This window comes from Sinohyriopsis cumingii, unplaced genomic scaffold (assembly GCF_028554795.1).
Source record: "Sinohyriopsis cumingii isolate HCF-2022 unplaced genomic scaffold, ASM2855479v2 utg000624l, whole genome shotgun sequence".
Taxonomy (NCBI): Eukaryota; Metazoa; Mollusca; class Bivalvia; order Unionida; family Unionidae; genus Sinohyriopsis; species Sinohyriopsis cumingii.
Genome location: NW_028315919.1, coordinates 1,805,136 through 1,820,501, shown reverse-complemented (window position 1 = coordinate 1,820,501; position 15,366 = coordinate 1,805,136). Strand labels below are relative to the sequence as shown.

Sequence of the window (15,366 nt, the reverse complement as noted above, 5' to 3'; positions counted from 1 at the left end):
AATGGTCATAGGTCAATATTTATCTAAAGTACAATATATGTCTCTCTTTCTTCCTGCTCCACTTTCTTAGAGCTGTATGAAATGAACATCTTTTGATGGATGTCACCGCTAGTTGTATAAGCAATAATCTGTTATTTATTTCTGAGCATACTCTGCTCCTTTTCTCTGTATCAATATTGTTCTGTGCTTCTTTCTGAAGGGGCATATACATAGCTAGATTTGTCAGCTTGAATATGTTGGGAAACTGATTTTTGTTACTGTTATGTACAGTTTTCCAGAGATCACAGATATTATCTTTTTGATACATCTGCTCCAAAGTAGGATTTTTCACACACATAAACTTCTTTTGTTAAATCAGTAGTTTACTGACTACTATGACAAGTTTCTTATCTGCTCCATAAGGCTGTATACGGGTATTTAGCCCATTAATAAATAAATATCTTTACTTCTTAATTTCATATTTTTACCCTTATTTTATTCAATTCATCGTAACCATGATGTCGATACATGAATATGGTTTTGTAGCATGTGATCCACAGGGTGAAATTGATTAATTAATAAAATGAAAATTGCATTATACTTTTAAATTGTCTGTATTTTAATTAGGCTCAGTATTCTGCCCTTTGTACATTTAATTTTGAAATACCACTGAAAGGGCAATGCCACCTATTTTTTGCCCATCCAGCATGTACATCTGACTCATATTTAACACCATTTTGGGTTCGAAATCACTCGCTATTATTTCCATTAACACTTTCCCAGCTCCAATAATCTGATATACTTCATAACTTTGAAAATTATTGTCATCATCACTATCATCAGCAAGTATTTGCCAAATGAAATTTTAATGAACTTTGCCAGGAAGCAGACATTTTGGGTTTACTAGGTAGCCCGTATTTTAAACACGCATTTGTATAACTTTCTTCATGAAAGGTTTCAAACTATGTCATAATGCTTATTCCCGGGCACATTTTGCTAATCAAATTTAGTTCAACTAACATTTAAGTTGTGCTTGAAAAGAACCCAAATGTAGAACAGCTGCTATCCGAAAAACATGTTGCAACAAGAATGGTTAAATAAAAGTTGTATACTTCACCAAGCACATTTTCGTAAGTGTGACTTTCAACAAATTTGCAGGAGTTCTTGCGTTACACTGTTCTCCAGTATTAAACTAGTCTATTAAAAAGAGGTAGACATTGTTTGTTACATTACAGTGGGGATGCTAAATACTTGTCAGTGTACTGTTACAAAGAGGTAGACTTTGTTTGCTACATTACTGTGGGGATGCTAAATGCTTGTCAGTGTACTGTTACAAAGAGGTAGACATTGTTTGCTACATCACTGGAGGGATGCTAAATGCTTGTCAGTGTACTGTTACAAAGAGGTAGACATTGTTTGCTACATCACTGTGGGGATGCTAAATGCTTGTCAGTGTACTGTTACAAAGAGGTAGACATTGTTTGCTACATTACTGTGGGGATGCTAAATGCTTGTCAGTGTACTGTTACAAAGAGGTAGACTTTGTTTGCTACATTACTGTGGGGTTGCTAAATGCTTGTCAGTGTACTGTTACAAAGAGGTAGACATTGTTTGCTATATTACTGTTGGGTTGCTAAATGCTTGTCAGTGTACTGTTACAAAGAGGTAGACTTTGTTTGCTACATTACTGTGGCGATGCTAAATGCTTGTCAGTTTACTGTTACAAAGAGGTAGACATTGTTTGCTACATTACTGTGGGGTTGCTAAATGCTTGTCATTGTAATGTTACAAAGAGGTAGACATTGTTTGCTACATTACTGTGGGGATGCTAAATGCTTGTCAGTGTACTGTTACAAAGAGGGAGACCTTATTGTTTGATTTATCACTGTGGGGATGCTAAATACTTGTCATTGTAAGTGAAGTTATACATATTTGAAATAGAAAAAAAGAAGAAAAGAGATTCCAATTAAATATTTTTTATTAATTCTCAAATGATGCATATTAACTTAATTTGTAACATCTCAAGTACTAAGGATTGGGAATAGTCCCAAACTTGCAAATATCTCTGATGTTACAGTTGATAGAATATGTAATTCATGAAGCTGTGTATGAAAAAATTACAGTGATTTTATGTCACAACATCTATAGAGCATGAATAAAATATTTTTGAACATAAATAAAGGTGTCCCAACTATTATACTGGCCCAAAAATTTATGTTGATTATGATAAATGATGAAGCTTTCCTCACATATAGAGCACTGTGTGTTTAATTTTCACATATCCAACCAGTGACTGATGTTAGTATGCCCAAAATATTTAGGGAACATGTTTTTAGTTTAAATTATGGAGGCATTCCCTGAAAGTGATTAATTACTACCATCAACATTGTTGCTGGTTAAATTTGATGTTATCTATCATTTTTATATATTTCAGTGTTTCATTATGTTTTATTGGTCCCTTTTCATTATGTTTTATTGGTCCCTTTTCATTATGCTTTATTGGTCCCTTTTCATTATGTTTTATTGGTCCCTTTTCATTATGTTTTATTGTTCCATTTTTCATTATGTTTTATTGGTCCATTTTTCATTATGTTTTATTGGTCCATTTTTCATTGTTTTATTGGTCCCTTTTTGTTTTATTGGTCCCTTTTCATTATGTTTTATTGGTCCATTTTTCATTATGTTTTATTGGTCCCTTTTCATTATGCTTTATTGGTCCATTTTATAACAAACTGGTTATTTGCAGTAATTAAATTTGGTTCATAAAAAGATAATGCACATATTTATCATGAAGTGAAATTTCTTTCTGTGTCTTATAGTATGAGGCTTTAACCTTCTTGAAATGTTATCTGATTAACATCGTCAGATTCTAGATTACTACAGATGAAAGATTTACTTTAGTATATGAATGATGAGCTAATTCTGTTTGTTCCCCCTCTAAAATCCAAAAATTTTAGCACAGAATTTTTTTAAAAAAACAATTAAATCTGAGATATCTCTATTCTGTGAAATGATTATGGATTCACAGAAGTCTCAAAAATGCTTAATCACACGCATTTGGATGCCAATTTGTTTATATCTTAGAAAATCACTTATGCAGGAGTCCTCCAAATGCATGTAATAGCTAGGCGGCAAAATTCAAAGACTTGCCAGTCCTGCTTAGCTACCTGCTGGTGGGAAAATGTGTTGATCAATTGATTGTTTTAGCTGTGCTGATATTTACAATGACAAAGTTCAGTAGCTGAAAGACCCCCTGATGTGCATGTTGTCATTATAAAGAGTACATCAAAAGAACATAATGCAATAGCTGGGTGGCAAGTTCAAAGACTTCGACTGGCTGCTGGGTAAGAAAATGTGCTGATATTTACATTTAATTGAATGATTGAATTCAGAGGCAGAATGACCTTGAAATCTACATGTAGTCACTTATAGAGTACATCAAATAAAACAACTTTAGCTTTCATTATTGTGTTCATTTCCAAGCGTAGTTGAATAAGTAGGCCTTGTGAACTCAGAATCAAGTGATGTTGAGACTTAGACAAAATGCCATTTGCAGATTTGGATAAGTATCTTTAGGTTAAATGGCAAATTGATAAAGATTGTAATAAGATTCAAAAGAGTACTCAAGTTGCTGGAACTGATAGTTTGAATGGGACATTAGCCAAGTTTAAGAAAGTGTGGGACACCTGGCTTAGTGATTGGAATAATACGTTTCCTCGGATTGTCAAAATTCACTCTGATGGACAAACAAGAGCTATATGTCAGTGGTATAAAGAATGTGGAAATTAAACTCAGTGGCAACCAGTAGTTCTTATAATCGGCAAAATTCCACATTTTCTGTGAGAGGACTGGTGTTGGACTTATAATTTTACCAAAATTGGAGTCCTGGACAGTACTCTTAATTTTAAAATCCTAACAAGACCTCTGGATTCAAACTCAAAAATAGTAGACAATTCTGAGAGTTGTAAGGGTTAATACTAGTTAACAGAGTAGACAGTGTAGTTATGTATTGAGCTTAATAGATACACACTTAAATTCAGGACCAAAATTAATTAACCAATGTAAGGTGTATCTGCATTCCATATTTGAGGTAGTACCCACATATGCCTTAATACTTCCATCAAATTATTGATTTTTAGCACTTGTATCTGGGTCTCATAATGCCTTGTGGAGGGACTTCAGCCTGCCTGAAATGTTATCTTTACTTTGTATCTGATATTGCTTGGTGTCTCATTAATTTTGTGGGTTACTGGGTAAATCATTTTAGCTATGACCATATTGGGAGAGAGAATGCACATGTAAACATAAGATCTCCCAACATCGACAAAGGGAGCAAATTCTAATGGAACATGCATACATGTGATTTTGACATTGTACGGTTATTGTGATGGTCCTCAAGCTTATGAAATGCATAAAAATAATAATCTTTTAAGCACCCACTGCAGATACATGTATTTAGACATATTTATTTAAGTTGCTGTATTCTCAGCATTCTTGCAGGCATTGACACCATTGTATTGTTGTATTGAACTGTCACAGGTTGTATATTTGAATTTTTTTGGTTTCCATTACAGGCCCCTATTTCTTGTGAGAAAACTGAAACTCCGGCTTTATCCCCAGTGTTACCAATTGACTGGAGTTTGAAATCAAAATTGAGAATTGTCTCCCCTAACTCCCTGCAATGGTGTTGTCAGCTTCGGTCACTTGAGGAGTCCCAGGGAATCCATGCTTTTGTTCAACAGGAGCAATCTTGCACAGTAGGTTTGATTTGTGTAATGGCTGTCAAGTAATGAACCCCAAAATTTGTTTCATTTATCACCATATTTTTATACTCTCTGCTACCTCCAAATACACCGCTCCCTCGATAACTCGCACCCGGATAACTCGCGATCCCGCTTATAACGCGGTGTCCGTCTTGGCTCCCAATTTTTTTTCCAGAGAAAATGTATTTAAAATATCTGTAAAATATGCTGAACATGAAAAAATTATGATAAGAATTGATAAATTAAACCTTGATACATTGCTCGTTTTATCATTGAAAATGGTGATTAATGCCCGTAAAAATATAATCCCTATTTTGAAATTTGCAAGTTCTAAAGAAGAATTAATTTCAGAGGTCATGAAAATGCTTAATTATGCATATTTGGATGCCAATTTTTGATCTGGGACGCAGAAAGTCACTGAGGCGGGAGTCCTCTGTACGCATGTAATAGGTGCACGGGAAAATTCAAAGATTTGCCGGTCCTATTTCAGCCACCTGCTTTGTGGGAAAATGTGTTGATCAGTTAACTGTGCTGATATTTACAATGACAGAATTCAGTGACTGAAAGACTCTTTGATGTACTGTTGCCATTTTATAAGAGTACATTAAAAAAAAAAAAAAGAACATGATGCAACAGCTAGGCGTCTAGTTCAAAGGCTTTGACTAGTGGCCGAGTGAGAAAATGTACTGATATTTAGTGATTGAATTCAGAGGCAGAAAAACCCAGTTTTAAAATCCTAGCGAGACCTCTGTTTAAAGATATCATATATTATGGAAGTTTTTATGATAAATAGTTGTCAGTATACTGTAAATAAAGTTTGGTGAAATAGCGATCAATGAAAACTTCTGGTAAATGCTAACAGGTGGCAACAGAGAATGAAATAAACACCAATTAAACGTCTTCCTGTGTGAAAGTCACGTTCTAATCTTTTAGTTCCGTTTCAGTGTAAACATTATAATCACAACATATTCTGTTCATTGAAAACATGAAAAGAGTCAATCGACCGTCACATTGTAACCCGTGAGTACTTCTGTGAGAACCTAATTACATGTACATGACGGCTTTGTTTTGATCAACAACTTGGGGGAAGTGTTTGTTGCATTAAAAAAAATCGATTACAAGAGACCTCGGGTGCTGGATTAAGGGTCTTGGAGCTGCCTTTGACGTAAAGCAAAACAGTAACAGAGACAACGTCGATGATAGTGACTTCGAATGTTTCAGTGAAACTGATGTCATTAATGCCGAGGCTGTTTGGGAGAAATTCGTACAGACTCATGGTCCTGAGATGGGCGTTTCTCTTGATGATATGGAGCAGTGGATTTGTGCTGACAATGATTGCCCCACAGCCGAATACATGTCAGATGAAACTATAATTATTCCTATAGCAAACAAGTTTTCAGCAGAAGATGATTCTAACTGGAGTAACACAAGTGTTGAAAGTGATGCAGATGCAGATGTTGCACCCCCACCCCTCTGCACAGGAAGCAATCAACTATTTTGATATTGCCATAAGGTGGCTGGAGACCCAAAATGTTGACTACATAAAGCTCGTGCAGTTGACAAATCTGAGGGATTTTGCTCGGCGGCAGAGAAACCAAGGAGTAACACACACACACAAAATAACTGAATTTTTCAAAAAGTGAATTGATATTTGTCAAGCGTGGCACAAATGGCAAGTATTAACTTGTTCTAATTTACGTTGTTTTATATTTGTAGACCAATTAAATATGTTAGTACTGATTAACCCTTGTTTTTTATTTTCCATTTTACTTCTATCACATTCAAATCTATTTATCTATCTATCGTTTGATCGACACTGTTTCTCGAAAAGAGTCGATCTTTTGTATATAAAAAAAACGTCTAATTTGGATCAAACAATAAAACTAGAATGTATCCAATTCAACATAAAAATTAGTGACGTAGTACACAATGTTTGAAGTGGTACACATGTTAAGCAAATGGAAACCACGTGGAATAATGTTTTCGATGATCGCCTCAATATACTGTAATTTATCCTGAAATTAATGTTTTCCTATGAGGAAATAATAAAGTACGCCGTTATGAAGAGATATTTATTAACATTTAATCTCAGAACGATTATAAAGTGAGTATTCAACAGTATTATCTGCCTACCCCCCCCCCCCTTATTTCTCCGTTATGTCGTCAATCACTTTATTGGTTTTGGGCTTATTTTATAGGTCCCTCAATAACTCGTGCCTCACTTATAGTGCGGTCGATGTTTCTGGACCCCGATATGCGCGAGTTATCGAGGGAGTGGTGTACAGTCCTCCTCGAAAGTTGAAAAATGTCTTTCTGTCTATATAACATATCTATACCAATGAAGAACAGCAACTCTTATCATCTCTCCCCCCACCCCCAGTTGCGTGTTGACTGCAGGCATCCTGGATATACAGAGTTTAAACTTTTGCCGTGAACAATTCCTCCTAGAAATCCTTAACACTTGTACTTGAGTTTGACCAGTCATATTTGTTTTCAGTGGTATAGTATGCTTGCATGATTGCCAATGAATTTATCTGTATTTTTCCATTATGTAGTTTTTTTAATTGTTTTATTTTGATTGGTAACACAATTTTCATCTGTAAAATTGTTTTGTGCTGTTAAATTTCTATGTATTACACTTCTTGAGCCACCTCAATAATGTGCGTTCACCGTTATTTCAACAATTTATATATTTGTTGTATGCATTTATTTGTTTTCTCTTCTTCCTTTAATGACAGAGATGTCAGTCAAATGCAGAAATGTAGATGTAATCATGTGTACATGATGGCCAGAAGATGCATCTGAAGGGCCACAAGAAACAAGTGTGCTTAGTATCATTTGAGCTTAATTTCTTGGCCTTCACCCTACTTCAGAATCTGAAATGACCTTGATAGGCGATGTCGAGATGCGAACTCTACCCCACCCAGTGAAGACAATACCTAAAAAACATTGGTAGTGACTGTGACTTATGAACCAATTATTGTCATGACAGGCAAATACATTCAAGTGTTGGAATCATGAATGATATGCTTTTTAACCAAAATTGTCAGACCATTGGGTATAACTTACTATCCCAACCTGTCCATGGATATGGAAACATTGAAGCCAGACATGTGGGATTACAATTCAACTTCAAAAGCCATACTGGCCCTCAAGTCATATATTGTCCTCCTTCCTAGCTACCAAACAACCCTTCCATCCGGAGAATCAGTGTAATGTTTTGACAGTATGAGTTGGTTATTTCAGGCTGGCACTGCTGAAGACATCTTTTAAAAGTCCCTACAATGACAGAGTCATGCATCCAAAACAAACACACAGCTGACTGGACTGACCATATCCATGACAAATGGCAAACTGGCATCATATTGGAGCCATCCAGCCCCAATTGATTGCACCAGACCGACATTCCAAAGTGACACCTGATTTGTTGATGGACATATTACGACCATTGTTGATAACATATCCAGTATTTAGAATGTTTACATACACTGATAATATTATGTCATTATTGACTTATGCAGTGTTTCAAACACCCACCCACCCCATAAATAAAGGGGATGAGACAGACATACCTGAACAATCTGATATGATCAAGAGCCTTCTTTTTAGTGAGCCCACTGAAATCATCCTTCTCACCATACTGGAACATGTAGGTTTAGTTTTCATTCATGAGATGAAAAATCTTGTTTCCCACATTCACAATGGTTAGTCAATATAGAGAATTCAAACCTTGTCCCTTCTCAACATATGTCCATCTAGGTATGGAATTTTTCAGCTATGTCTGCTTGAGGAATCTTGCTTCAAAATGCATGACCCATATCATTAAGGCATCAGGGAAGACATCATCCAGGATGTTTATTTATTGAGAGGCTTCTTCAGTGTTTGGGTCTGTTAACTCATTCGGCCCTAGAGATTTTTGTCGTTTTTGCCTGAAATGTGCATATGAAAGACATTTGGGAGGCTATTTCTGAATACATCGTAATACATCGGCTTTCAATAGATTTTCCATGAGACTAATGTCTAGTTGTATTAGAAACATCATTTTCCATTGGTTATTTTGCTTGCATATGAGCAGAAGGGTAAAAGATGTTGTGTTTTTTTTTTTTTTTTTTTTTTTTTTGCTTAATAGACTCATCATTTTTGTATGGAGACTGCAATTTATTCCAAATGCGCACCTTATCCTAGTTTTTCCAAAGAATTGCCTGTCTGTGTGCAGTTAAGACCGGTATGCCATAGATCTGAGGCCAAAAGATCTGAAATCCAGACCCAAAATCGCATTCCGACCTCGAGCAAATTTTGGATGAAGAAAAAAACAAGTAAAGATAATGAGGTTTTTCCCTCTGTATTTTGTAGTGCAACTAGAACTTCCAGATTATTTGGTATCATTTTAGAGCTATGACTGTCTGCTTTTTTGTAATACCACCCATGTTGGTGTATCTTAAATGACTTTGATGCTGCAGAGCTCGGAATTAGGGTACAGCCTCATCACGCCTACAGATGGGATTGGGGCTGAATCGGTTAAATGGTATATTTGTTATACCATGGTTGTCTTTACATGTGCCTCGAGCAGATGGTCTTTAGGCAAAGTGGTACCCCATTTCAGGTTGTTTAGGTCACCATATTATGATCTGGACCATTATCAAACACTCAATGTAAAAACCTTAGAAACCACACAGTTGGAAATAACAGTCTGTTTGTAAGCACACCTACTGCATGAGGAGACTCTTCACATCATCATCTGGAAATGAAGGGCATTCTCAACATCTCAAAACTCGGATGGAATGCATCCATAAGACATTCCTGAAAATGTTGGACAATTCAGTCAAAGTAATACACCTTTTTTCAAGTAATGTTGGACAAAATTACCAGACCTATAGCTCATGGTACGGGAATATCTGCGTTGCTGTTTCTGGTATTAGATAAATATACAAATCCAACACATCCTAGGTAGGCTTAATGTTCTAGCTGTTTCATTATCAAAGAGAGGCCAATTGATTTATATGGTGTGTTCTCTCTATCCATCAATCTTCCATCAAGTCTACATCCCATTTGCGATGGGGTGGAACAAAAAACTTACGACTTTCATCTCCCCATTTCCAGACCCAGAAGTATAGCCCGTCCACTCCCTGTCATTACGCTCTGAGAGAATATGGACATATGCCCTCTTTTCAGCAGTTCTGATACATGAAACTAATTCAGAAAATAAGGGGCATGGACTGCAAAATAGTTCTAATTGCCCAATGGGACAAATCCTGGATCATCGGTCTGCTCCATTTAGTGATTGATATACACAGACAAATTTTAATGCCTGTCCCCCCCCCTTCTAAGGCATCTAAGGTTGCTACTATTCCATCCATGTCAAGAGAAATTCTCCTTCCCATCAGGTTCTTGTCAGGGATACACTGCACAAAAATTGTTTTGGCACTTTAATCATGGCGAGGATTGCAATGTCTTGGCAGCCTTCCACCTTGAAGGCATACAAGAATTGGTGGATTCTCATTGACATTTGTCACGTTAATGGCATCACACCACTTTCAGCTGCATTTCCCTGTCTTCTGTCTTCTTTTCTTTGAGGACAAGAAGCTTGCCCTTATTAGAATCAGTGTATACCAATCCATGATTTCAGACACATTCAGTCATCGTGGAGGAAACAATATTGGCTACAACAAGGACCTTTCAGACGTGCTGTTCAAGTTTGACATATCCAGACCATGCACACTCAACTTTTCCCAGAATGGAACCTATCCTGGGTCTTGATGTAGCTAAACTCATTTAAGTGTGAGTGCATGTTCTTCCATCTGCTAATTTCTCAATTTGAGACATAGTCAAGTCAGTTGGTTGGTAGGCCTGTCAAGTGTACTTACTTGAGATTCTTTTTGTGTGACATGGTCTTGCAAAGCTGTGAGCTGAATATAATTAGACCATTGGTAGCTGCCCAGACAGTTCCATGCAACAATCATGAAAACATAACCTCAGACCCAGGCAAGACCTTGCAACTTTCACTGGATTTGCCTGGGAAATATTTGGATATAATACAATAACCCTGTGCATGAACCCACAGGGATCTACCTTGCATACATAAATATAAATACATTGTCTTTGATTGTGCTAAAGTAACATTATGAAAAGTTCTTCCTTTTATTAGAGCAATCATCAAATTTCCTTCTCCTCATACCTGTTCTCCTGATAGTAATGTAATTGGGAAATAGGTTTGATGGGTAAAGAAATTCTTTTAATAAACTATGTTTCTCATATAATACTTACCTGATCCTATTACCAAAATTCCCTCCCACCCTTGCCCATAATGCAAAATGCAAGCTACCTGTTAAGTTTCACTCAAGCTTAAACTGGTTACCTCTAGAATACCTGTGGCAACATAGTGGGAACAAGGGAAGTAAAAACATAAGAGTTGCTTTCTTCATCTGTATGTTGCACAGATAGAAAGACATTTTACATCTTTAAGGAAGGACTGGATTCAGATGATGCAGAGATAAATCCTCAAATGTTGATCGAGTAAGTATTTTGGAGAAACACAACATACTAAAAGAATTTACTTTTTCCTTCACTTAGTTTTTCATCCAAACTAGTGTTTTTTATGGAATTTATATTAATTTATATCATGTCTCACTTTTGTGTATGAACATTTATTCTTTACAGACCAGTTTTAGTACTGCTGTGAAGTTGTTCTCACTATATTAGGACCACAATTTAGTTGATTGTAAAATAAGGGTCGTTGGTAATTATATTAATAGTTATCATTCAAATTATTTATGGATATTAAATTAATTCCCAATTGGTTTTGAGAACTGTTCTCTATAAATGTTTAAGTTTTACCCTACAAAAATTGATGTAAAGAAAAAAATTAAAAGCAGGGGGAGCTGTGCTTGAAAATTTATTTTAAAACTATTCATAACAGTTTAAATTTGAATGAGCTCAGACATTTAGAAGTTTAATTATAAGATATTAGAAACGAAAAGGTTAACAGTGTAAGTAAATAAACAAAATGTTAGTGGAATGAAGAGAGATTAAAAAAAACAAAATATTTGTATAGCCGGGAGAAATGTCATTAAATGGATGAAACAACAAAAATAAAAAAATAAGTGACTAATTTCTGGTTTTAGAACAAAAAGAAGTCATCAGCGATTATTTTGTAAGCTTGATAGAAGATACAAAGCAAATGAATGTATATATTTAGAATCACAAATGTAACTTAACTCTCAGAAGAAAACTTGACTAAATTAGAAGGTAAATTTCTCTGAATGTTAAACTATAATTTATGATTGCAAAAGTCATGGAACTTTTGGTTTTTAACTTAATTTTTTTTCTTTAACCAGCTACTATTTTTTGTTGCTAGTAATCATTTCAGACTTTATGGTCTTCCTAAAGTTAGTAGCTAAATATGAATCCAATTGCCTTTCATGCCAGTTTTTTTTTATGTCAGTGTGGCTACTCCATTGAGGTCATTGATTAGACCAGATATTATCTCCCTTTTATATTTTTACATTGATTTAATTACTTAAGAGTTTGCATGATCTTGAAAAGTGCTTGAATTTTTGTGGTTGACTTGAAAAATGCTGGAATTTTTATGGTTGACTTGAAAAGTGTTTGAACTTTTGTGATCGACTTGAAAAATGATGGAATTTTTGTAGTTGACTTGAAAAGTGCTTGAAATTTTGTGGTTGACTTGAAAAGTGTTTGAATTTTTGTGATTGATTTGAAAAGTACTGGAATTTTCATGGTTGGCTTGAAAAGTGCTTGAATTTATGTGGTTGATGTGAAAAGTGCTGAAGTTTTTGTGGTTGACTTGAAAATGCTGGAATTTTTGTAGTTGACTTAGAGAGTGTTTGAATTTTTGTGGTTGACTTGAAAAGTATTTGAATTTTTGTGGTTGACTTGAAAAATGCTGGAATTTTTGTAGTTGACTTAGAGAGTGTTTGAATTTTTGTGGTTGACTTGAAAAGTATTTGAATTTTTGTGGTTGACTTGAAAAATGCTGGAATTTTTGTGGTTGACTTGAAAAGTGTTTGAATATTTGTGATTGATTTGAAAAGTGTTTCAATTTTTGTGATTGATTTGAAAAGTACTGGAATTTTCATGGTTGACTTGAAAAGTGTTTGAATTTATGTGGTTGATATGAAAAGTGCTGAAATTTTTGTGGTTGACTTGAAAAGTGCTGGAATTTTTGTGGTTGACTTACAAAGTATTTGAATTTTTGTGGTTGACTTGAAAAGTGTTTGAAATTTTGTGGTTGACTTGAAAAGTGTTTGAAATTTTGTGGTTGACTTGAAAAGTGCTTGAAATTTTGTGGTTAACTTGAAAAATGCTGGAATTTTTGTGGTTCACTTACAAAGTGCTCAAAATTTTGTGGTTGACTTGAAAAAATGCTGGAATTTTTGTGATTGACTTGAAAAGTGTTTGAATTTTTGTGGTTGACTTGAAAAGGACTGGAATTTTTGTGATTGACTTGAAAAGTGTTTGAATTTTTGTGGTTGACTTGAAAAGGACTGGAATTTTTGTGGTTGACTTGAAAAGTGCTTGAGATTTTGTGGTTGACATAAAAAATGCTGGAATTTTTGTGGTTGACTTACAAAGTGTTTGAATTTTTGTGATTGACTTGAAAAGTGTTTGAATTTTTGTGGTTAACTTGAAAAGTATTTGAATTTTTGTGGTTGACTTGAAAAGTGCTGGAATTTTTGTGGTTGACTTGAAAAGTGCTTGAATCTTTGTGCTTGACTTGAAAAGTGCTGGAATTTTTGTGATTGACTTAAAAAGTGTTAGAATTTTAATGGTTGACTTGAAAAGTGCTGAAATGTTTGTGATTAACTTGAAAAGTATTTGAATTTGGTCAACTCCAAAAGCACTGGAAAAGTGCTTGAAAATATTCAGTGATTATTGAAAAGTACTTAAATTTTGAGACATATACATTTCATTGAAAACAACAGTTTGGCCAACTAAATGTGAAAAATAAAATAATATCCATTAAAAAAAGTTAAAAACCCAGTCTTAGAATTTAACTTCTTAGTTGATGTTTTCATTAAAACTTAAAGTTGTGTTACTTACATGAACATTTGGGGCCCCAAGTGGTCTAAACTGTGCACCATTACGGATCGCTGCCATCTCACCTCTGCCTGCATGGGTTTGAGTCTTGGGTTCGGCCAGTGTGGGTATGTGAGAAAGCTTGCCAGTAGCTTCTCGTGGGTCAGTGGTTCTTCCTCAACCATTTATACTGGCCACTCTGTATAGCCTATCATGTGCTGAAAAATGGCATTAAACCCTATAACTATAACAACATGCTCATTTGGAATTGTAACTATCAGATGTTGTAAAATGAATTGATGCTATGTACATTGAGCAATTAAAACTGATAAACAAAAGTCTGACAAGTCCTCCACAGTAGGAGGTGTATATTCAAACAATATGCATGCTGTGTATATCAGTAAGTCCAATCAGTAAATGAAGTGCTGTGTTTTGCAACTGTCAAAAGATGTTAGATTAGTGGTAGCCTAGGTTACATTAGCTCAGCAAGTATTTGTGATGTTGGGGACAATACCATAAACCTACACACTGATGGAAATAGTCTCAAAATGGTATATATCTCATAATTTTGCATTGAGAATCACTCAAAATGAGTAGAAAATTAATTGTATAATACAGTATATTGTTTTATTCAGTTTAAATCAATGAAGAAATACCATAGAACTAGCATAAAATATTAGATTGCCAGGATTTGGTTGAAAATGTCTATGTGCTTAACCGTAGCTCCAAAGTCTCTACCCATCACTATGACAAGGAACTTCTAGAGTTATGGTAACCTCAGGTAAATCACTGAATGAAAGTGCTCAGAAGTCCCATTTCAAGAGGGAATACCACAAAAAGAATTAAATATTGACAATAGGAATGAATTTAGAATATTTTTGCTTAAAGCTAAAGAACACAAGGAATCTTACACACTGGCAAATGAGACTGTCAACTCCCACACTGATTTGGATGAGGTGATGGCACCTCTATCCAATACCCCATTATCCATTGAACTTCAGTCATAGCTATTGTTTTGGAATGTGATACCTAATTCTGAAATTTTGTTGACTCAACATACCATAATCAACATTATTTTTGCAACTAATTAATGTACTTGAAAATTACATTTTTGTCCTTGAATTTGACAAGTCTTTGAAAGTTGTTTGTAATGTCTGATTAAATAACTATGAACCATGTACTTGAAGCAACAGTAGAAAAAGTTTTGATAAAGAAATCACAATAATTTATCAAATAAAGATAAAAGGTATAATATAAATTTTCTACTAACAAAATAAAGAAAAGAAAATTTATAAAAAATATAAAGATGATTTGGATTTGTATGTTTACAATTTTAAAAAGGACCATGAATGGCAAAAGCCGAGTTATGTAAATTAGTATCTCTTTAGGTTTGAGAGGCCATTAGTTTTTGTCAGAAGGGGTGGTCTTTTAAGACAGGTTCTGGTGTATTAGTATTTTTAATACCTTGATTTTATTTTTAAGCTATACTGTAATGTTTATACTCATCTCTATAATCCCCACACATCATATAAACTTGAGGATATTTGAGAAAAGATGATTTTGTTTTATAACATTAGCATTTGGTCAT

At 34.7% G+C, this 15,366-nt stretch overlaps 1 protein-coding gene across 1 annotated transcript in view; it reads left to right on the top strand.

Annotated features, from left to right (window-relative positions):
* LOC149773598 (protein downstream neighbor of Son-like) overlaps nt 1–15,366 on the top strand; it is a 42,858-nt gene that overhangs the window by 6,671 nt on the left and 20,821 nt on the right. The window contains exon 3 of the mRNA XM_089946295.1: nt 4,554–4,736. Coding sequence (XP_089802421.1) covers nt 4,554–4,736 — 183 coding nt within the window. The remainder of the gene's footprint in view (nt 1–4,553; nt 4,737–15,366) is intronic.